Below are 22,162 nucleotides of genomic sequence, written 5' to 3' on the forward strand. Positions count from 1 at the left end.
TGTAGGCATGAATGATATCATGACAATACTAATTGTCCACTAATGGAATGGTCTGGATAGCTCTCATCAGCGATATAGTGATTCCACCAGTGACATTCAAATGTATAATGTCTGTGTGCAGAGCTGCCAGTGTAATGTTACGTAACGGAGAACATACGAGGAACTGTCGGTTTGTGAACAGGAACAGCCCGGTTGTGGTGAAGTGACTCTTATTCACGAGCAGTCAGCAGGTATGTTCTCTAATTTATTCCCCTTTTCTCACACTTAAAATACATCCCCGCTTTTAGACTTTGACAAAATATTTCTGTGTGGAATATATTTGACAAAAAAAACACTTTGTTGTACGTATATATACTGTGTGAGTCGCCTTTGCCTCCTGCGCGAGCAAAATGTTGACGATCGGGATCATGTAAAGTGTTGAAGGGCCAAGTTTCGTCGCGATTTTGTCTTTAATAGCATGGCACAGGCTCTTGTTCAGTTCAGTGCCGCATTGCATTGCCAGATGACTATGTATCTGTTTGTGTTTAGGATTTCGCATTTTTATAGTCAGACCCTGTGCTGCGCGACCGCAATTTTCCCACAACGTTCTATTTAGAGTGAGTGATTTGGGTTTAACGCCGCTTTTAACAGTATTCCAGTTATGTGACGACGTGTCAGCTTAATGTGGGAGGAAAGCCCCAAATGATGCAGGTTTCAGACGTTAACCACTTTTTTCCTGCACTTGTAGTCACTGCACAAACGTTTTTTTGTTTTGTTTGACGCCTTGTTGGTATTTATTCTCCTCTGGTGGGCGTATAAACAGTGTTTATGTTGTTGTCGTTATTTTATATGTTTGTTTTGACATATGCATGGAACTCCTTTTCTGTACAATTAAGGCGATGAAACCCTTGCCAAATTCATAAGAAATGAGTTGATTGTAAGATTCCGACCACATCATGAACACGAGTTTATGAATCACTATCAGAAAGTGATGATACAAATGTTTAAGAAAAGGCAAGCGTATTCTGCCTCATCGGCGGCACAAGTCACAAACGGGAACACATGGTACAACAGGGAATTGCATCGGACATCATTCTTGCTACTGATGCGTCAAACATGTCTACTATACACCTTTTATGAAGCTTGACTGTGCCCTTGGACGTTGTAAACTTGATCAAACAGCTTCTTAGCACGAGTCGTATGAATTCCCATAGGTACAATAAAATATTGCCTTGTCTCAAAACGAAACTGCAAACTGCAAATAGTTCAAGGCCCAAAGACGTGCTATGTGGAAGAGGGCCTGCGTGATGACGCTAATGAACCTCGGTTATACGAACAGATCCTGAGGGGATTCCTTTAAACTAAGTCTCCTGACCACACGTTATCGCTCTCCAACAAGCATATGTTTTATTGACCCCTAGACTTGCAGTTAAATTTCTAGTTGTCCCTAATAGAAACTGTAGTCCTCCACATATCTAGCCTTGCCTATTAGGAGGATAGAATTACTACACATCCATGCACTTATCTTTCAGTACAGCCTTGGAGCAAGACTTATTTACCCCCTGCACTTTTTCAGCCACGGCTCACACCAGTGGAAAGTTTATATTTAGATACAGAGTTGATACAACATCTCTGCTGCCACCAAGGCTTGCACACAGGTCGACTCACGCCCGGAGCTTCAACGCCCACCCCACGAGCCTCCTGTCCTCGCCTTTCTATTGTGATTTCAACTGTTCTCGTATCAAACATAATACGGCTGAAAATAGGCATCAATAAAAAAATGATAGCTTTAAAAGAACCGAGTTCCAACAAATTGAAATTCTACCTAGCGATTGGTATCTTTCTCACGCGAGTTATGTTGAAATGTCTGTTTATTCAGCAGTTTGAAAGGGACGTGAATATGTGAAATTTGTCTTTCATTTTGACCCCAATATCATTAAAGCTGCAGGAAGCAACACTGTTGCCTTGGCATGTGTTGTGTGCACAGTCAGGTGATTGATCACTTTGTTTGTTTGTTTGTTTGCTTGTTAGTTGTTAAACGCCGCACTTAGCAATAAATATTCCAGCTATTTGACAGCGGGATAATTGTGTAAAGCAATGTAGCAAATATCATCAAGGTGCTTATGCAGTTATTAATTAATGGATTATATCCCAGTAATTTGTGCGAGTAAGTAACGTGACGACTCCAATGTATTCACGTTTGCTATTTCTCTTCACAATTACAACCACATTACAAAGTACCAAGCCTGCAACGTTATGTATCGTGTGTGTTTTTCAATGACCGGTGGTGAATAATTCTGGGTTGTTATCTCTTTCCCATCGTGGCGCATCCCTGCCGCAGAGTGAATCAAACAGCAGCTGCCTCCGTCTGTGCTGGAAGCTGGCGTTTATGCTGCAGAGGAAACACTAGGTAAGTAATACGTGCAGTAAATATAAAACATGTTTTATTTGTCACACAGTTTCACTAACCAGCTTTTGTCTGTGTTGTAGAGTTCTTGGAGATGGATGTGAAGACGGTGCTTCTCTTGGTGGCAGGGATGTTAGGTAAGGACAATCTTTCAGAGTGTGCGAATTGAATGTAACGCCGCATTGAACAGTATTTAAGTTATGTCAGGGTGTATCAATTTGGTCTAAGACGTTCCCCGATTCGGTGGATGCAAACAGTGCGAAATAATGCAAAGAGACCAAGAAGCATAATCAGGGGGAATCTCGATTCTGACCTACGATCTACGGATCCTCTCACGGTCAAGGGGCGCAACTCATGGGTCATCAGACCGAGCGAGCAATTGCCTCAGAATGATGAAGGGAGCGTGTCATGTCCTTGTTTCACAGTTAAGGTGGTCCCTGATATTGTTCTGTTGTTTCCCATATCCCATTTATCCCTGATATTGTTCTGTTGTTTCCCATCTCCCGTGTACCCCTAATATTGTTTTGTTGTTTCCAATCTCCCATGTACCGCTGATATTGTTCTGTTGTTTCCCATCTCCCGCGTATCCCTGATATTGTTCTGTTGTTTCCCATCTCCCGTTTATCCCTGATATGTTTCTGTTGTTTCCCATCTCCCGTGCATCCCTGATATCGTTCTGTTGTTTCCCATCTTCCCTGTACCCCTGATATTGTTCTCTGTTGTTTCCCATCCCCCGTGTATCCCTGATATTGTTCTGTTGTTTCCCATCTCCCGTTATCCCTGATATAGTTCTGTTGTTTCCCATTTCCCGTGTACCCCTGATATTGTTCTTTTGTTTTCCATTTCCCATGTATCCCTGATATTGTACTGTTGTTTACCATTTCTCGTGTATCCCTGATATTGTTCTGTTGTTTCCCATCTCCCGTGTACCCCTGATATTGTTCTGTGTTTCACATCTCTCGTTCATCACTGATATTGTTCTGTTGTTTCACATCTCCCGTGTATCCCTGATATTGTTCTGTTGTTTCACATTTCCCGTGTATCCCTGATATTGTTCTGTTGTTTCCCATCTCCCGTGTATCCCTGTTATTTTCTGTTGTTTCCTATGTCCCGTTTACCCCGATATTATTTTGTTGTTTCACATTTGCAGTGTATCCCTGATATTGTTCTTTTGTTTCCCATCTACCGTGTAACCCTGATATTTTACTGTTATTTCCCATTTCTCCTGTATCCCAGATATTGTTCTGTTGTTTCCCATCTCCGTGTACCCCGGATAATGTTCTTTTGTTTCCCATCTCCCGTGTATCCCTGATATTGTTCTGTTGTTTCCCATCTCCCGTGTATCCCTGATATTGTTCTGTTGTTTCCCATCTCCCGTGTACCCCTGATATTGTTCTGTTGTTTCCCATCTCCTGTGTATCCCTGATATTGTTCTGTTGTTTCCCATCTCCTGTGTACCCCTAATATTGTTCTCTGTTCTTTCCCATCTCCCATGTACCCCTGATATTGTTCTCTGTTGTTTCCCATCTCCCGTGTATCCCTGACATTGTTCTGTTGTTTCCCATCCCCCGTGTACCCCTGATATTTTTCTGTTGTTTCCCATTTCCCGTGTATCCCTGATATTTTTCTGTTGTTTCCCATTTCCCGTGTATCCCTGATATTTTTCTGTTGTTTCCCATCTCCCTTGTATCCCTGATATTGTTCTGTTGTTTCCCATCTCCCGGGTATCCCTGATATTGTTCTGTTGTTTCCCATCTCCCGTATATCCCTGATATTGTTCTGTTGTTTCCCATCTCCCGTTATCCCTGATATTGTTCTGTTGTTTCCCATTTCCCGTGTACCCCTGATATTGTTCTTTTGTTTTCCATTTCCCATGTATCCCTGATATTTTACTATTGTTTACCATTTCTCGTGTATCCCTGATATTGTTCTGTTGTTTCCCATCTCCCGTGTACCCCTGATATTGTTCTGTGTTTCACATCTCTCGTTCATCCCTGATATTGTTCTGTTGTTTCACATCTCCCGTGTATCCCTGATATTGTTCTGTTGTTTCACATTTCCCGTGTATCCCTGATATTGTTCGGTTGTTTCCCATCTCCCGTGTATCCCTGTTATTTTCTGTTGTTTCCTATTTCCCGTTTACCCCGATATTATTTTGTTGTTTCACATTTGCAGTGTATCCCTGATACTGTTCTTTTGTTTCCCATCTACCGTGTAACCCTGATATTTTACTGTTATTTCCCATTTCTCCTGTATCCCAGATATCGTTCTGTTGTTTCCCATCTCCCGTGTACCCCGGATAATGTTCTTTTGTTTCCCATCTCCCGTGTATCCCTGATATTGTTCTGTTGTTTCCCATCTCCTGTGTATCCCTGATATTGTTCTGTTGTTTCCCATCTCCCGTGTACCCCTGATATTGTTCTGTTGTTTCCCATCTCCCGTGTATCCCTGATATTGTTCTGTTGTTTCACATCTCCTGTGTACCCCTAATATTGTTCTCTGTTCTTTCCCATCTCCCGTGTACCCCTGATATTGTTCTCTGTTGTTTCCCATCTCCCGTGTATCCCTGACATTGTTCTGTTGTTTCCCATCCCCCGTGTACCCCTGATATTTTTCTGTTGTTTCCCATTTCCCGTGTATCCCTGATATTTTTCTCTTGTTTCCCATTTCTCGTGTATCCCTGATATTTTTCTGTTGTTTCCCATCTCCCTTGTATCCCTGATATTGTTCTGTTGTTTCCCATCTCCCGTGTATCCCTGATATTGTTCTGTTGTTTCCCATCTCCCGTATATCCCTGATATTGTTCTGTTGTTTCCCATCTCCCGTGTATCCCTGATATTGTTCTGTTGTTTCCCATCTCCCGTGTATCCCTGATATTGTTCTGTTGTTTCCCATCTCCCGTGTACCCCTGATATTGTTCTGTTGTTTCCCATCTCCCGTGTATCCCTGATATTGTTCTGTTCTTTCCCATCTCCTGTGTACCCCTAATATTGTTCTCTGTTCTTTCCCATCTCCCGTGTACCCCTGATATTGTTTTCTGTTGTTTCCCATCTCCCGTGTATCCCTGACATTGTTCTGTTGTTTCCCATCCCCCGTGTACCCCTGATATTTTTCTGTTGTTTCCCATTTCCCGTGTATCCCTGATATTTTTCTGTTGTTTCCCATTTCTCGTGTATCCCTGATATTTTTCTGTTGTTTCCCATCTCCCTTGTATCCCTGATATTGTTCTGTTGTTTCCCATCTCCCGTGTATCCCTGATATTGTTCTGTTGTTTCCCATCTCCCGTATATCCCTGATATTGTTCTGTTGTCAGACTCTGCAGCCTGTAATCCCAAACACAGCCTGGTCACGGATTTGTTTCGCAACTACGACAAACGTGTTGAACCTTTCGGGCCTAACGAGACACTGAACGTGTTGATGGACGTTACCCTGGTCGAGGTGTCCGACATCGTAAGTGCACTTAATATTCATATTGCAGTATTGTCCCAGTAGTTAAAACTCAATTGTGATACACTTAGGTTGTATGTTGCAATGGTGTCGGTATGCTATGAGAAGCACCTTACTCTTCCAACATTCGAATTGACTTTCTCAGTACGATGTTACCATATCCTAGGTTTCTTAGGCTGCCAGGGGCATTGTTACTGAGTTAGTGGGGGAGCTGTGTTTAGTGTTCTATATAGCGTCATGATTGGATCTGGAACAAAGTGTATTTGCCGTTATATTGCAAAAATTGTTTGTTTCGAATAAAATGAAAAGCAAAGTACTTTCTTCATATACGTTAGTCTGCGGAGTAACGACATCATCATATTTCCTTTTCACTTATTGCAGGACGAGAGAAAGCAAGTGATGACGACAAATTGCTGGATAACTTTGGTAAATATGAGAGAGTGAATGAGTTTTACGCTGTTTTGATCAATATTCCAGTTATATCACAACGTGTCAGCTTTATGTGAGAAGAAGTCGAAAAAATGATACAGGTAGTGATTCAAGTATACCACCTTCAACCGTTTTCCTGAAACACTCGAGCATGGGCTGACAAATCAAGGTTCATAATCAGTCCAGGATTCGAACCAGAAATCATTGGATCCTTGAATATCATCATTACTTCACGTGTTCTCCCATCAGCCGTTAATACACGCTTAATTGGGCGCTTTGGGTGTAGTCCCATTGTTTTATGCCAAACAAATCATGCCACGGGCTTGCTCCAGCGTGAAAGAAACTAGTGAGTGCCCTGTCCGACTTATGAGAGTTCAAGTCGCACAAACGGTGATATCGTAGTGCGACATGTGCTCTCCATCGATCTTCTCTGCAGTGTTCCATATCAGGCAGTAGTTGATTTTGCCTAAAATTCATGCACGGAAATTTATACACGACCTCATGTCATTAGTAACAATAGACACACGTCACTAGCGGCCGAGTGTATTGTGGTGTTTTCAAACTGTGAAGTGTTGTCGATGATCCTGGCTACGTTAGACCATTGGTACTGAGCAGGTTTATACACGATCTGTGATAATGAGAGTGTGGTGTTTTTAATGATCAGTATGGGTGTAATTGTACCAAAGTTATCTCAAATCCAGACTATCTATTGAGCAAGACGTTTTATTTAGATTTTGGGGTTATAGTAAAAAACAGACAGACTTCCATAATACTCTCTAAAATATATCACAAGTTTCAGGATAGTGGATCATGCATCTTTTTTCCAGAAATGGAGGGATGCATCATTGGCATGGCAACAGGAAGAACATGATAACGTGACCGACCTACGGATCCCATCCGATGCCATATGGACGCCTGACATTCGAATACAAAACTCGTAAGTACCCCTTTGTTAGAAAGAGCATTCATATTGATGACAATATATCAGAAATAGTTAATGTTGTTTGTATTTGTATATACTAACACTGACAGAAAAAGTTTCTTAAATTGGTTAGTGAATTGCACTGTCAACTCAGACACCAACGTGTTGGTAGACTTTAGTAACCACATATTATTTTGTTTACTGATTAGACTGGTAGATTCCCTGGTACAATTTACTACTCAGTTAGTAGAGATAACCATGGATCTTTCAAAGAACTGCTGGTTATAATGATATAATAATTGATCTTTACTAGTATTCTTAGTATATTCAATAAACCTGTAGTAAGTTGCAATCCAGGCTAGAACAGGTCTTCAGCAACCCATGTTTGCCGTAAAAGGCGTCTATGCTTGTTTAAGAGACGGCTAACGGGATCGGGTGGTCAGGCTCGCCGACTTGGTTGCTGCATGTCATTGTTTCCCAATTGCGTGGATCGATGCTCATGATATCAGTCACTGGATTGTCTGATCCAGATTCGGTTATTTACTGACCGCCGTCATATAGCTGGAATATTGCTGAGTGCAGCGTTAAACAACAAACAATACAATACTTGTAGAAACTTGCATGGCACTTTAATACAGTTTTGTTTCTGTGCTTTTGAGGGTTGCTGAAAACAAGTACATAACAAATGACAACAGGTGAACAATAATTGTTTCTAGTTGTGTATGTGTGTTGTGTATGTTTGTTTACACGATACAGCAAAAAGGAATTGGCAGGTAAATAAAGTAAACAAAGCTTGTTTTACACTGGCAAATGTAGCCAACCTCCCATTGCGTACTTGGTATAAAGCTCATAGTTTTGTCTGTCATGACAAACTATCATCAGCAACGTTACAAAACCAGTGTATACCTAACACTCTGACTCATAAGTATCAAAATGTGTTGTGACGAAAACTGAAAAAATTCACAAACATTTCCATATTTAACAAATGTTATATTTGGGATGACTCTTTCTTAGTAAAGTACGGATTCTCCCGTCCCAGAACTCACACTGCCAGAGTGAGGCACCTAATCGCCAGCACACAAAGCCAGCGATTTAGCCCACTCAGCCAACAAGGCTTCCACACAAATGCAAATCCGACAACTAGTAGTCTAGATCACGAACGTTGTGTACCCCTCTGGCAAGTGTAAATTGCCACCGCTCCCATGGTCGAAAGTTATGAATACTCAATGTCGTTAAGAAAATGACCAAATGTAACAAATGTTATATTTGGAATAACATTCTCTTAGTAAAGTACAGATTCTCGTACTTTTGGGGTTGAGTCCCGTTCGGGATGTCAGGACCCTTACCGTATTCATAAGAAATCTCTGGCAAAAGCAGAGTCGATTGTATGGTCGTATGTGTGTATGAATCACAACCAAATAGCGATGACACCGGGTGTCACAAATCAACGGGCCCTCCAGATCATCAATGTTCTAGGAAGCTGTGTTCGGCCCGAATTATGTCAGTAACTGAACCACAATCAATCGGTACCTTCCTTCAACATGAGTTCTGTCACAGATCAACAATGATAGTTAGCTTAAACACTGGTAACAAAATTATTATTTGGTGTGAGATGAAACCCCATCATTCCATTTAGCAATGCCGTATTTTGCAAATATGTTGGAACATTAATTAGAGTTAACAGCGCTAAAACTGGTTCAAAATAAGCGACGTGAGATTACCCAGGGTAAAGTTTTTTTTAAAATGGTATAACAATGATGCATACATTTTCGCGGCACTTATTATATATGAAGAACTTATATGTTTTACCTTGAGTTTGATAGACTATAAAATATATTAAAAGATATTTTGTCAGCAGCTTCAGTTTCTCCTTCTTTCCGCAAAACGGTAAACGTGACACTGCCTAAAGCGGAATGAACAATACTATCAGTCTTGGTGCCAAAACTGAAATATATTACCTTCTCCCTACAGCAGTATCATGCAGTCTACCAGGCAGCATAGTAAAATCGCTGTTTAATAACCTTCTGGCCACATGATAGTAAACGGAATATGCTTATACATCATGATAACAACCTGTAAGTTATTACTAATTTTACTATTTCTGTTATCTTATACATTTAGCAATAATCTCAATAATCGATAAGGAGTGCAGTACTTTCATAATAGGAAGATACATGCTCCTGGAAAAATGTAAAGCACCATTCATGCTTCATTTCTTTCATCATATATCCTGAAGAACCATGTGTCTCTTGGAAATATCTTAATATTCATGACACTAATCTTACATGGTTCATGGATAGCATAACACCACTGATTCCTGCTGAAGGTTGGTGCAAGAACATGGCGTGTTTCTCCACGCGGGGGCCCATACTGGGTTCGTTATATGACAGGATGCAAAGGTGGAGAGGAATCAATTACTTGTCATAATACAGCTGCAAAAGCTACCATTAGGTTGGAAACTACTGTGTGCTTGATCATTCACCGGTTTCAAATAACCACCTCCGATCGAGATCCGACGGCATACGTTCTGTGGCTGGTTCTCAATCTTCGGATTACAAAACTCTGCATTGAAAAGGCACGTTTATCTTCCGAAATATGAATCACTCGATCACTGTATGTCAATATGAATAAGTCACAAATATGTTTTGTCTGGGAAATGTAGAAATTGCAATTTTGTGTTGATATATAATACAGTAGGCGGTGCTTATCTTTTTTGTCACTCATATGTATGTATGTGTGTCTTGTGAATGTTCGTGTAAATATGCATGTGCGTGTGCGTTCCTTTTTCTTGTGCATGTGAAATGTCAGATGCTGAATCATTTTGGAAAGACAATGATTCTAATTTGAAATAATATGTTGTGGAATACCTAAACACATACTTTCATTACTGCCCAATGTTGAGAAATTGTTCAAAGCCCCTTAAACTAGTTACAGTGACAGATTGAAATTGTTTTGACATGTTTTATTCATTTATCGTGCAGAGTGGAAGTAAACAACCAAATGTCGCCCAGCGAGCACAACAACGCAATAGTACAGTCAAGTGGAGAAGTATTACTGATTTATCAGGTCATCTTAAAAACGATGTGTAGAATTTACGTTGCCTACTTCCCCATGGATCAACAACACTGTGAGATGTGGTTCCTGTCGTGGACATCCAATGGTGATCAACTAAATCTCACAAATGGTGAAAGTGGAGACGTAGGTTTATATCAATACATTGGCAATGCGGAATGGGACATGGTCTCCTTCAAGAAAAGTCGTGAGGTCATATATTACTCATGTTGCCCCGAGCCCTACTTCACATTGACGTACCGAGTGGTCTTGAGACGGAGGCCATTGTTCTTCCTGGTTAATCTGATGATGCCCTGTCTAGTCATCACGTTGGTTGCTCTGCTGGGACTTCTGGTGCCGAATGAATCTGGAGTGAAAATATCCATAGGAATCACGTCTCTCCTGGCAATGATAGCATTGTTGCTTTTTATCTCGACATTATTGCCACCGACGTCTTTAGCGATTCCTCTTATTGGTATGTTTTTACTTCCTTAATGTTTTTAAAAGAGTGAGTGAGTAAGTTGAGTTTAACTCTGCAGTACTTCAGTTATTTTATGGCGTAACAGCTTCAGGGACTTGGCATTGGATATTCGGGTAGTTGGCTTGGATTTAATCGCAACACCGAAACTGTCCAAGAACATGGTTGCAAATATGATTGACAAAAATCTTGAAAAAAAATGGAACTACTTTGTAAAGGGCGCCAGATGTGAACGCTCATAAGAGGTCAAATGGTAAATAAATTACTCTCCTTATTTACGCAGATGTAGTCTTATCTAAAACAAATAGAAGGTTTAATATTCAGAACTTGTTTTTACAAAGGAAACTTTTAAAGCACAAAATAGTGTCATGATTGTCAATCATGTTTACATTGTCAGTGACAAAAACAAACAAAATAAGGCTTTTTAACCTATGAGTTAGCTACATGTATGTATCATTTGAACACGTATTCGTAATAATCACAATACACAAAGTCAGGTGTAATCTTGCAGTTTTAACCGTGCTGCTCCATCAAAAAGTAGGTATTTTCGCTGAAATAGCATTGTTTCTCTTTCGTGGGAAGGTGGTAAAGAAACTGTTAATTTTAGCGTTTGTTTAGGCTTCCTTTTCAGTGGTCCTGACAGTGTTTCGGCTGATCTGAGGCATCTGGTATCTGTGAGGAAAACGAGGGTTGACAAATTCTGAACCTCAAATAGAAGGAATTGCGTAATAGGACAAATATGTAAATGTGTTGTGGACACTGCATGAAGTTGTAGGGGAATATCCACACAAACTTGAGTTAACTGAGCAAATCGTTTCGCTGTTATGAGTCAGTAAAATATGCAAGATTCTGTAAGAAGCCGTAGCATCAAAAGTCATCGATAGAGATATGAGTTCTACACAAGGGAGAGTTGTCCCGTTCTATTCCACCGTAAAATGGAGGGCAGCAGAGTTAAAGCCTTAAGACACAGAAAGGTTTTTCAAATGATTTGTGACTATGTCCCATTAGTTGGAAAGGTTATGGCCGCCATGTTCTGCGATGACGAGGTTGTCAAAATGGTAGACCTTATCTGATCATATTTTGTCTGGCGTTTACGGGATGAAATTAAAACTAAGACACGTGGGAAGCTGACAAAACGTGGTGTGCTCTTGCACCAGGACAATGCACCAATTCACAAATTAGTTATTGCCATGGACAGCCAAAAGAAGAACTTTTACGAAAGTGTGATGCATCCGTCCAACATCGTTTGCAGGTGTTTATCAATTATCAATGGAAGGGAGGTCGTTTGAAACATAAATCGTTTTTAGGTTTCTCTATTCGCGAAACAGTCACCCCTCGTATCACATTCCCGCACTTGGACTAAAAATAAATGCGTGAATCGTCTTATGCCATCATGGAGAAAAAACCATGTTCTCTATGTTTGAAAAATATAAAGATTTGAAGCAAATAAATTATTGCACGATGTTTTTTTAACATAACATAACATAGATTTAGGCTCCTAGTTTAAGTTTAAGTTTATGTTTAAGTAAAATTACAAGTTGGTTTTGCAAATGTAACTGAATAAAATACCAAGTCTCGGGACGCAATCCCATCCTAAAAGTATTATCAACGCAATACCACACGTGTGTTTCTGAATACGAAACATGCTTGGCATTATCACGAACAAAAGACAGCTTTGTCGCTATCTTATGAAAAGATAACGATTCCAACGTGACATTATTGCACCCCCTTGTCCGTTTAGCTTTCTCTAATTCACCAAAATCGCCATGCCTGGATTCCCTGGAAAATATGCACGAGATTGTTATAAATAGCGAATAAAGTAGATGTTGATGCCTTGACTTATGAAGGTGTTTAACCAAATTAAATCAATATTTACTGTATTGTTAAGGTCACATACTTAAAATGTTACTTTTAACGAGGGCAAGGGTGACCCAGTAGTCTAAGTTTTGCAATTCGCTGTGCAGAGTTGAATCCCTAACTTATGCCAGAAACCTATGATAATAGGTTTGAATCCCAGATTAGTTTGTTTCTTGGTTTGTCACCACCATACCCGTGCTTGTGGATTACACCAAAGCGGTAAATCTCTTAGACTTCCATCACTCTTTGCTTTCCCCCCAATTCCAACTGACGAACTCATTCACTTAAGAGACGAATGGATGTAGGATGTCATGGGCAGGATACATTAAAGTCCTTTGAAAGTTTGACAGTGGGTGATGGAGATGACACCTTAGAACCCCGCATATAGTCTCAGATGCATCTGGATTTGACAGACGGATCTTTTATTTGTTTAACTGTCGATACACATGCGTCGATATAATGTGAAAAGAACATTACTCTTGACATTTTCTTCTCAATATATTTCATTACTTTTATCTGGCTTGAGGACAACTGTATCTATACATACATCAGAGGCGCTAACAGTTGTATTGCTGATACGGCAATAACCACTGATATACTCACACATAGATGGTGAAATAATTAAATGAATCTAAATCTATATACCTCGAATAGAAAACAAAATAAACTTTCGAATTATTTATTTTATTTAGAAAATAAGTATCTTAATTATTCATAATCAAGAGTAATTGACAAAATAAAATAAACCTTTTAAAAGTTATCTACTTTCAGCGTTATATAAATATATTTCACAACATTGTCCGAAATTACAAATGACTGTACACAAAGTCACGGATCTGTAAATCCATCCTCAATATCACATAAATTTTATTCATTGGCGTCAATCGTTTTGGTAAATGCCGAGGTGATTTATAACAACAGTTAGCTGTCCTCAGAACCTTTCTGTGACAATCAATAGTCTGTCCTTACATAGCCCAGCGTATGGCTTGAGTGATTACTATGTGCAACACCATAGGTGTTTCATAAGCACATAAGCCGTTTTGAATGTCAGAGTTTGGGAGTACCTGAACACAGGGATTACTTAAGAGTGAGTGCTTGTACTTTGCATCATCAGGATTAATGTCGTGTTGACAGCTTGATGATTGCATTCGATTTTCAACCTGCAGCTCCACTTGGGCATCGCATAAAGATGAAACCCTGTCCTCGCTAGTCGAAATAGTTTCATAATCACAAGAAAGATAATTTATGGATGTCAACTTCTTTATTATAAGGAACATAATGTTTTGGAGTATATGCTTACTCCATCATGAAGGGAGCATGCATGTATCCGAAACGTTGTGTTCCTCATAATAAAGAAGTTGACATCCATAAATTCAATTATCAAGGAGTAAGCATTTACTCCGAAACGTTGTGTTCCTCATAATAAAGAAGTTGACATCCATAAATTCAATTATCACTTCTAAATGCCTTTCAAAGACGTGAGTTTGACATTAGTGTTTGATATTATTTGTTATCAGCATTCTCTGATTTCGAAATTGTTTCTAATCATAATTCCTGTATATTCGATAATCATAATTCCCCCAAAACACACACACACACACACACACGCACGCACGCACGCACGCACGCACGCACGCACGCACGCACGCACGCACGCACGCACGCACGCACGCACGCACGCACGCACGCACGCACGCACGCACGCACACACACTTCCTTATATTTTTTTGGTTGCATAATATCATGCTCTCGAATAAAACATCCTTAATGTGAGTTCTTCTCCCACAGGTAGATACTATGCTGTCTGTATCCTCATTGTGTCGCTGAGTACAGGCCTGGCCGTGCTCACTCTCAATATTCATCACCGAGGACTGAAAGGACACAAACTGCCAAGGCTTGTGAAAACTGTGTGCTTTAGTTTTCTTGCTAGGATCATGTTCATCAAAATAGACATGCCAGGGTCTGACGACCAGGAAATGGTATGTTTGATGCTTATTTGATTCTTTGATACTGTCGGCAATAGTTTCTTTGGGTGAAAACGGTTATTTCATCATTAGGCTTGTGTTCAACAATTTATATATGCAGATGTTTTGGACATCGTATGTGATATATAGATAACAATATTCTTGTATACTGTGGAATGGGGGGGATGGGGGGGGGGGGGGGGGAAATAGTGACTGTTGATGAGAAATTCTTAGAACTGATGTCCTTTAATTGCTATTGCTACGTCCTCATGTGCGTTCTATTAAAGGCTCGGGTTTCCCTCTGACATGCTCTCTATTTCCATACTTCACACACAGGCACGAAATGCCGCTTATGACGAGGCCAACCATGGAGACATACCAGCACCCACCCTGAGCCTGACGGAGGGACAGCAGGCTGGGGGGACGACTAACGTGGTGGATGTTCTCAACCGGCTACTCCACACAGTAGAGCAGGCCATAGGGCTGCAGAAGAGGAGAGTCGCTAAACAAGACAGCCTTGACCAGATTACATATGAATGGAAGCAACTGGCCATCGTCCTCGAACGCGCTCTGACAATCATATTTCTCTTCGTCACTGTTTTCACGACGGTTGCAATGTTCTCCTAGACTCTAGAAGTGGGTGGAACCTGGTGGTAAAGTGTTCGCTTGTCAGACAGCAGACTTGGCTTCTATTCCCCGTATGGGTACGACGCTTATTTTGTCCAGTGATTATATCACTTTCTTGGTTTCAAGTGCCCATATTGTGTTGTGTGTGTGGAGTACTTGATGTTCCATGTTACTGGAATGTTGCTGAAAGAGGCGTCCAACACCAATGACCCTAGCAACCCTTTGGCTTGCATGACGACGGGCACCAGGTTGCCATAGGGTAGCTGTATTTTCTTCAGAAATTCGCTTTAGGATTTGTATATCGTCACGTAAATATGCATAATGGAACTAAGTACATTAGAAAAGTGGGTATTGTTTTTTGTGGTCACTATTTACATGTTATTTCGATTTGCAATGTTTGATTCGTAAACTTTATGACTGATTATTTTCAAGTTGCGAACATTTATTATCTAGATCATTAAATGCAATTCAATTATTACAAGTTATATTGGATATCCTTTCTCACCTGACTGGACATCGAGTGAGCTTATGTCGCAGCCTGTTTACCTGTGATCCGCCATCAAGATCGTCACATCGTTTCATAGTTCGTCCCATTCATGACGACCCCACATTTGTTCAAGAGGTTCGAATCCAGTTTATAGCTTTATTTGGCCACTACTCAGCTCTTTTGTGTTCAAAATGGAATACAATTTGCTACATGTTTAATTAATGTTTTGGGCTGAACATATATTTTCCGTGTTTCACAATAGTTTTGCCATGGTATAGACCTTATTGTTTTTGCCATGTTCTGATATTCGCGTAAAATGAGTATTTGACTTCTGTAAACTGGAATACCCATACAAAAAGAGCTAACCTTTCATGTGTGTTTCCTCTCACGGCGACATAATAATTTGTTCAAATCACTGTAGGATTTTAGTGTCAACAATGCCATTATTAAGCATATTTTAATAACCTGTCACAGTCAATGTGTTAAATGTGATTCACTCAGGCGGTTTACAAAATGCCTACACATTTCAGTTATTTTACAAATTGACTGTCAAGTTGATTTATTTGACAGATTGACTAAAGTGAAGATTATTAAGAAGCTGAAAAGGGCCCAAAAGAGCAAAATACAATAGGTATGCTGGAATTAGAAGCAATAAAACTAACAAAATATATATTGTCTTCTGTTAACCCTTACATTTTCACTGGGTGATTACACTGAACATCAAAATGTGTTGAATTCGTTATCATAAAATAAATGGCCAATTTGTACAGTAATTTTTAAATTGACTGGAATATTTAAGCGACTGTGATTTCAGTCAGACGCTGTTGTTCACGGTCTTGCCACGATCTTGTCACCACAGATTCCAAATTCCCGATTGGGCCCCGTTATTATCATTGGTAAACTCCTCCGACCGTCATCAGAAGGACCAATACAGACACCAACAGAGGGATAAATCCAAACTTATGGGCGTCATTAGCGCGATTATATATTTGCGGGATTTTATAAGCAAAACGGATGTCAAACAGTTCAAACTGAGTTTTATAAGGAAACTATCAGTACATCCAGTGTGGATCATGTTACTACAGGATCTTAAAACAGTTTCTTACTGCATTAAAATTAAAAAGAGCCCCATGATTCTAGTTCAGCTTACAGCAAAGCTATTCGTACGCTGTTTTGTATCATGTTGGAAAACACTCCCTTTTGCATTAAACTGTATGGTCCCATGGTTCTCGTTCCATGTGTTACGAAGTTATAAATACACTCAGCTTGATTTTTAAAACTAAATACATAAACACTCATATTACTGTATCTTAATTGGCTAAAAATTCGTTTGTCATTGAAACCACACAAAAAATCGTCTAAATTTCGCATATTGTACTAACGCTTATTTCAGTAAAGGGTTTTAGCATGCCTATTTTATATAACATCACGTGAGAACCAGTTCTGGCCCCAAGCGGCGGTACTTTTACCATGCACAACAAAAATAACAATGTTCATACTGAATGACAACTTTCAATGTTTTCCACCCAGAACCTTCGATTATCTGCAGACACAAGGTTCCATTAGGTGCAAAAGGCAAAATAGTCGGATACCATATGGTCGCAAACTACTAACGCAGCAAGATACACTCATATTGTCACGAACACCTTTTATCCTCACTATTTGAGAGTGATTGATAAACACATGCATGCTTATGATACAGTCTGAATTGTACAAAATGAGATAAATGATAACTACAGTGTTCTTTGTCTCTTGTTCCTCACTATGTTTAACATACGGCTTGGAATCGTCCTGCAGAGATACATAATGTAATTCAAAGTGATTTTTTCTAGATATCTCTAACTCTTTTTTTGCGAAAACTTACTATGCCCAATTCCAAAGTTTATTTACTGCAATACACAGACTGCCTTAGCGGAGAGAAATACCACCTACTTTAGCTCATCATGACCTTTATTAACTTGAACCATCTTAAGAATACGAACGTCATCTGATGAAGTAAATACAAAACACATTCAAGTGTCACGAGACAATGATGTCCCATGCATGGTATTAAATTTGTTGTCAACATTGATGGTTATTCATGAACCTAATGTTCATAGATCACACTCTCCGTCGTCTGCAAAGTCCTGTTGGGAGAGCCTGGCGTTTTGTAGACTGAGAGGGTCCAACGATTTTGGCACAAAATCCCGAACGTCTTAAGCCAACCGGATATAGAGCAGCATTCACAACAGAAGCCATTGTGCTAGATGTGATCGCTTTACAGGGATATTTTTAGAGTAATTAACACAAGATGTCCACTGACCCCACTGCGGATGATTTGGATCTTGTGAATCTTGTGACAGAGTCCACAGCCTCAACCGACGCAGGCTGCATGGTCACCGTAATCCATGTCACTGCCATTCTTTGTGCCATGAAAATCCAGGTCAAGTGATCCATCCTCCTTGAAATGTACCTAAGTCAGCCTGAATAATATATTCGTCATTTCACCATTCGGACTGAACAAGACGCCAGGTGGCGCCACGTCTGATGGCCTTTTCATTACGGCGAAGGCTAATATCACGTGTTTTCTCGCGCATATCTTTTATCAGCATGTCCTCGATTAAAGATCATGACATATACAACATTTACAAAATATGCATGGCTTTAATGAAGACATCGCGTTAAAGGGCAAGTTCACACGAAAATAAACCTATTTTTCTTGTACTTTTTCATCATGAAAAGTAGTTACCTAGTAGTTTCGGAGGCAAAACAATTAAAATATCACACGTATCAAATATATTTTATTCGTAAAATCGTTTCATATTTTGCACATTTACAGAGAGTTCTATTTCCATGGCTTATGCCCCTTGCAATATGACGTCATTGGTGCCAATTGATAAAGGAATGACGTCATAAGACTTTAATAGACGCGTCTCACGTGGTGCATGTAGGTGTGTGGTTCTATCTTCTCAGATGCGCAGCCTAGCTATTGTTTTGTTCGGTGCCGAGCTGTCCAAGATACAACGCTAAGCACAATTACTCTAAAATTATTTCGTTTTCCAAAATCGCGACTGAGAAGACAACAATGCACTGATAACATACTGTAAGATTCGCGATTATGGTTCGAAGGGTCCGTTGTATGAATTGCGCTTATTCGTTCATTTGTGTTGCGCATATTGGCTCTTGCTGAGTTGCTGTCGTCTTCCGTGAGAGTTTAGATACCTGCTGGTTCTGAAACCACAGGACCATATGTAACTAATAATAACAATAAAAACAACTCGCCAAAAAATTATAGACGAGGCCGAAGGCCGTTTTTGTTACTATTATTAGTTACATATGGTCCTGTGCTGAAACTGATTGGAAGCGGATGGTGTACGATCCTTATATGGAAACGGGCTAAAGGGACAGCACTCTCATGAAGACCCTGACTAGGATGTTTTGTAAACAAACGCCGTAAAGTTGAAGTAACTCGATCAGGTAAGTTTGCTGTTTTAGTTTATTCTAACCACAGTAGTATTTTAGAAATGTATTTTAGCAGGGGTAGGGTGATATTTGTACATAGTTTCACTTGATAATCATGAATATCCGCGATGTTGTCTCGTTCACATGTTCACTTCCTGCATGGTTATGTCGATACTCCTGATCAGCTGATCGTTGAAGTATGCAGCAAACTCCTGTTGATGGAGTAAGTTGTGTTACGTAATGTTTTAGTTTTTCTGCCATTCCCGTCTGGAATTAACACAAATCATCTCTTTCGGTAATTAATAAACTTTTATAATAACACAGGAAAACAAATTATAAATTAAATAAACTCATTGAAATTCTGTGTGTGTTTGTGTGTACCTAATCTTTAAATAATCATGTACAATAATTTTGATTCAGACTGTTGAAGCAAAAATCCGCAAAAATACATTGTTGCAACATGTTTATTTTTTATATTTAGGCTTTATATATTTTTTATTCAAAAAGATATCTGGTTTTGCTGGTTTGTAGCTGACAAAATATCCAGTCACTATCCAAAATCATCGCCCACCTACCACCCAAAATATTCAAATTTCATGTTCAATTGTTCGGTATATGATCTCTGCCATTTTATATTTTGTGATAGTGAGATATTGATGACAAAAGTGTTAATGTTTCTATGTTGTATCTTTCAAATATGAAGTTTCGAGCCAAGTCATGCCAGACACCGATGCCCAGATAGTACATGTCCCCAGTCCATCATGGTGTAAAGTCACTGTCCAATGTACACCAGAAGCATGGCACACCGTGCTTCACAGTTTGAGGTACAAAATAATATTTTGACAATGAATAATCACACAATGTAAATACTATATGCAAATAATTTCGGTATTGAACTATTGTGTGTACCTATTTTATTCTATATTGTTGTCTTTTGTTGTAAAAGTGTAGTGTGGATGACAAATGAACGTATACTGTGAATGACATATAAAAGTTTAGATCTGATACAATTTGTACACAGTTAACTGATGATATTTGTATTCAGGCACACAGTGACATGCCTGACACTGCTGCAGATTATTACCACCTTCTTTTACAATTATTTAGTCAGAGTACATATTATTTTGACAAATCTATGTTAAAATTATTTTTATATTTTTCAGGTCCCACAATGATATGGAAGAGTATAAATGCGACAAAGCCCTTTCCATATTCATATAAAATCTCTGTAAAAAACAGTTGATGGTACGATTCTGACTAAATCATGAGCACGTGTTAATGAATCGCTATCAAATAGTGATAATACCAGGTGTTCGCGGAAGGTGAGAGTATCCTGCCCCAACGGTGTCACAAGAAATCCTGGTGTTGACATCCATTTTCATTGTGTGCAAATTGTGTTTATTTTCATGCAGATTTACAAGTCATAAAATATTAGAGTGTCTTGTGAGGTACAGTGCTTAAGACAACAAGAGAGCTGTACTTTTGAAATAGTCAACCAGTGCACTAACAAGTTGCCACTGAGCATTTAGCCAGTGCTTGTGATATTTTCTTCAGTCTTTTCCCCGGCCTTCGCCCTTGCCCAAAACTACCTGATCCAGCCTCAGCCATCCTGTATTACAGAAACTTATCAAATGAAACAGCAAAGGCTGATTGTTGTCAGAGACCATAAAACGAGATTTCAATGAAAAAAGTTTATTTTAATGAGCATAGAGAAAAACATTACATACATCAGATGGAAATCTTTCATGACTCACCTCGACAACACAAGATGGAATAACCTTTCTCTGATTCTTCAACTATTTCTGCAAATCCCCAAAGTGAACCTCTTGTTTATGAGGTGTAGATAGATTCTGAAATGAAAAAGTGTCTTTTATTAGTCAAGCTATGCATAACATTACAAAAAGATATCATACCATTTACATATATATTTTTGTCATTAAATCTAGAGGGATGCTTATATAAGAAGTAACTTGTATTGATGATATATGCATACTTTTTATTACATGTTAATAATTCAATAAATACCAAAACAGTTTATAGTTCTATCATGTTGACATGATGTGTTTATTACTGTAGGTTTGAATACTTCTTGAAATATTGTGGGCATGTTTCAATATCACTGATGTAATTTAATAACCTTACAAGTTACATATGCTTTCACAACTTGCTGGCAAATAAACATTTATGGTACTCAAATCTCTTATTTTACTTGTCAGATTGTTTGTTGTGCATGATAGATCTTAAAATGCATAATAAAATAAATTAATGAAAGTAAATCATATTATATGTTTTTCAAGTGTTAATATAAAAAAGGGTGGTGGGGTAGCCTTGTGGTGAAAGCGTTCGATCGTCACACTGAAGAACCAAGTTCGATTCCCCACATGGGCACAACATGTGAAGCCCTTTTCTGGTGTCCCCCGGTTGTGATATTGCTGGAATATTGCTAAAAGCGGGGTAAAACCCTACTCACTCACTCACTCATATAAAAAAAATGATTGCATATTTCATTTGCATTTTAGGGGGTGGTTGTTACAGACGTTTTCCTCAAAAGGTCAGGTTGGGAGGTCCAAATTTCCAAACAAAGATTTACAATTTCAAATATTTTTCACTAATATTCAACAAGTTTTACTTATAGTTTCTTAGACAATTTATATGTATTGATTGTGACAGTAAATGAGCTTTTTGTAAATATTTTACATATATCTGGTCCACTCAGTTAAACAACCCACTGATTTTAATAATTAATTATATATTAGATATTTCTTCTTTTTTATAGTTTCTAAACATTTTTTTTTAAACTCCGGCCCCATAATAGATGATAATAGTTTCCCTGCAAAGTTGCAATGCATTTTCTATGAATGGTTGTCAGAACAAACCAATAACCAATTATCCATTATATAGAATAAGATACTGTAGGCCTACTGTAGTAACTGGTTTCAAACACTAAACAAATCAATTGAGTGATCTATCTTTTCACATGGGGACGGTGTGAAGTGTGAAGTACGACATCCAATTACTTATCAATAAATATGGCAGGTATTTTGAACTCGGATGGGAAAAAATCAAAGAGAAT

General features: G+C 39.0%; 1 protein-coding gene and 1 long non-coding RNA gene across 3 annotated transcripts; both read left to right on the forward strand.

Annotated features, from left to right (window-relative positions):
• Positions 1-89: 89 nt before the first annotated feature.
• LOC124110520 (neuronal acetylcholine receptor subunit alpha-10-like) lies at positions 90-16,415 on the forward strand. 2 transcript variants are annotated; one of them, XM_048383019.1, is made up of 9 exons: positions 90-230; positions 2,321-2,389; positions 2,470-2,523; positions 5,700-5,836; positions 6,215-6,259; positions 7,090-7,199; positions 10,166-10,710; positions 14,359-14,549; positions 14,871-16,415. In XM_048383019.1, exons 3-9 carry the CDS (start codon positions 2,481-2,483, stop codon positions 15,159-15,161), a joined length of 1,362 nt encoding a protein of 453 aa, XP_048238976.1. In that variant the 5' UTR covers positions 90-230; positions 2,321-2,389; positions 2,470-2,480; the 3' UTR covers positions 15,162-16,415. The 2 variants fall into 2 exon arrangements, with proteins under 2 accessions (XP_048238976.1, XP_048238975.1); XM_048383018.1 differs by lacking the exon at positions 90-230 and having other exon boundaries at positions 253-2,389.
• Positions 16,416-18,573: 2,158 nt separating this feature from the next.
• Positions 18,574-21,282, forward strand: LOC125372578. Its single transcript, XR_007218196.1, has 2 exons — positions 18,574-19,913; positions 20,253-21,282. It is a non-coding gene; the product is annotated as an uncharacterized LOC125372578 (long non-coding RNA).
• Positions 21,283-22,162: the final 880 nt, after the last annotated feature.

The sequence above is a fragment of the Haliotis rufescens genome, unplaced genomic scaffold, assembly GCF_023055435.1.
Source record: "Haliotis rufescens isolate VD_foot unplaced genomic scaffold, xgHalRufe1.0.p SCAF_43, whole genome shotgun sequence".
Lineage (NCBI taxonomy): Eukaryota > Metazoa > Mollusca > Gastropoda > Lepetellida > Haliotidae > Haliotis > Haliotis rufescens.

Excerpts from the sequence above, each read along its gene's own strand:
- LOC124110520 (XM_048383019.1), top strand. The coding sequence starts at position 2,481 with ATGGATGTGAAGACGGTGCTTCTCTTGGTGGCAGGGATGTTAG. Across the intron at positions 5,837-6,214 it reads TGGTCGAGGTGTCCGACATC|GACGAGAGAAAGCAAGTGAT; the intron begins GTAAGTGCACTT and ends CACTTATTGCAG. Across the intron at positions 14,550-14,870 it reads GGTCTGACGACCAGGAAATG|GCACGAAATGCCGCTTATGA; the intron begins GTATGTTTGATG and ends CTTCACACACAG.